At 47.1% G+C, this 2,011-nt stretch overlaps 1 protein-coding gene across 1 annotated transcript; it reads left to right on the top strand.

Annotated features, from left to right (window-relative positions):
- The first annotated feature begins 345 nt into the window (after positions 1–345).
- Positions 346–1,792, top strand: LOC147429922 (uncharacterized). Its single transcript, XM_086495524.1, has one exon. It carries the CDS (start codon positions 641–643, stop codon positions 1,547–1,549), a length of 909 nt encoding a protein of 302 aa, XP_086351650.1. The 5' UTR covers positions 346–640; the 3' UTR covers positions 1,550–1,792.
- The last annotated feature ends 219 nt before the right edge of the window (positions 1,793–2,011 follow it).

The raw sequence follows: 2,011 nt of genomic DNA, 5'->3' as shown, positions 1-2,011 counted from the left end.
CATGGTTCTTTTATAAAAAAAAGGGAAGGGGGGGGGGGGGGGGGGGGGGGGAGATGTAAGGTGACATGAAGTGTTTGTTTCTAAGGTGGGTGCATGGAGTTATTTAAGGTTCAATAGTGAAAAGTAAGGCTTTAAGGGTAGGTGCTTCTAGGAAAATGGGAGCCCTACCATAGCCCAACCATAGCCCAAATAAGGGTTTGTGAGGTTTATCATTTATGTAATGAATAATGATCGATGTGAGACACTTGGGATTAGGACAAATTAGGAGAAATGCTTGAGTGTGTTTATATGGAGCAGAGACGTGATGGAGCAATAACGGTGTGCCATAAGAAAGTGTGACCGTTAGAGAGAGAGAGAGAGAGAGAGAGAGAGAGAGAGAGATGCTGCGAGCAGGCTAGAAAAATAGAGAATGAGAGGAGAGCGTGCGTGCCCGCCCCGCCCGAGAGAGAGAGAGAGAGAGAGAGGACACAAGAGGCGCTCACCCTGTATGATGCTCGAGAGAGATGCTGAGAGTAGGCTAGAAAAAGAGACAATGAGAGGTGAGAGAGAGAGAGAGATGGGAGGCAGGGCGGAGGTTATGATTCTGTGTGATTGAAAGAGAGAATTTGTCCTTCTTTGTGGTGCGGCCGACGCCATATCCATGGGGGCTTCATCTGCTGATTCTAATGGAAAGGAGAAGGCAATATATATTATAAGAAGCGCTGCGCCTGCGCCTGCATGTATATATTGGGTTGGAGGTTTTGTATTTATGGGTTTCGCTGCCGGCACCGTGTACCAGCATCACGCCTCTCTTTTGCTGCTCGCGACTGCATGCGCTCGCGCAGCAGCAGAGCATGCATGGGACGCTGTCTGCTTGGCCCTCGCCATGGCCGCCATCGCCATGGGTCTCCTTGGCGGCCAGTGTCCCGACCACGAGAGCAGCAGCAGCCGCAACGTCCCCGCCTTCCACGAATTCATGACCCAGTTGCTCGTGGGCCTCCCTGCAAGGCAGCCGTACTGTACTTACGTTGAGGACGATGATCATGGTGACAGCTATTGCTGCTACACTGTAGGTGATTCCAACGACGTAGCCGTGCCCATTGACGAAGCTTCTGCAGATAATTCTATCAAGATAGCCAACTGCAATAATAACGATTTCCTTCAAGCTGCGGATCTGCACGTCGACGAAGCAGCCCCTTGCGCCATGACTTCAAGCCATGAAGCTCTCTCTAAAGAGACAACCTCAGCAAACACAGAAGTAGTGAAAGCTCAGTCCCGAGGTAGTGAGACTGCGCGAATGCCAGATGAGTACGCAGGCGAAGGGGAAGGTAAGATTGTGTATGGTGTGCTGCGGGAAATTGAGCGCGCAGCAGGCCGCGCTAATTATAGCACGCAGGCTCTTCAAGGTGGCTGCACTTCGGGATCAGACACCATTAATGCAAGTATTTATGATCATGTTGCAGAGGAGGAGTGGGGTGCAGAGATTAATCGCAAGGCAGACGCTTTCATTGCGAGCTTTCGAGAACAAATGAGACGCGAACAGCAGCGCGAACTCATGTTATGTAGTTAACTCATCATTTGCATTGCGGTGGCTCATCAGGGCCTGTTCCCACACTACTACACCATTGTACCGAAAGGAGTTAAGTTTTAGAATGAGGTTTGCATGCGACCCATAAATAATTACATATATCTGATCTTCCCTTACCCATAGATAATTAATCTTTGAGCTTTATCAAATAACTAGCATGAACTACTTTTTCTTCGTTAAGGTAGCTTTTTCCATAGCCTTTTTTTGCCAACGTCAACTCATCACTCTTTGTTGTAGACAATCTTATTTCAGCCTCAACTGTTATGGACAAGTGGAAATAAAAATAATAGTTACATAAGTTAAGCCTTTATAAGATGCTCGGAGAGGAGCGGTGTTCACTTGCAAAAAATGTGCTAAATTAAGTTACATAAATAGAATTATACCATGTGAGTTCAACAGATGCGTATTAAAATACTTCAAAAATTGCACAACTAGAATTATATA

This window comes from Adiantum capillus-veneris, chromosome 22 (genome assembly GCF_014529385.1).
Source record: "Adiantum capillus-veneris isolate H3 chromosome 22, ASM1452938v2, whole genome shotgun sequence".
NCBI classification, from domain to species: Eukaryota; Viridiplantae; Streptophyta; class Polypodiopsida; order Polypodiales; family Pteridaceae; genus Adiantum; species Adiantum capillus-veneris.
Note: the sequence above shows the minus strand (reverse complement) of the source record. Positions and strands in the feature narration are given on the sequence as shown.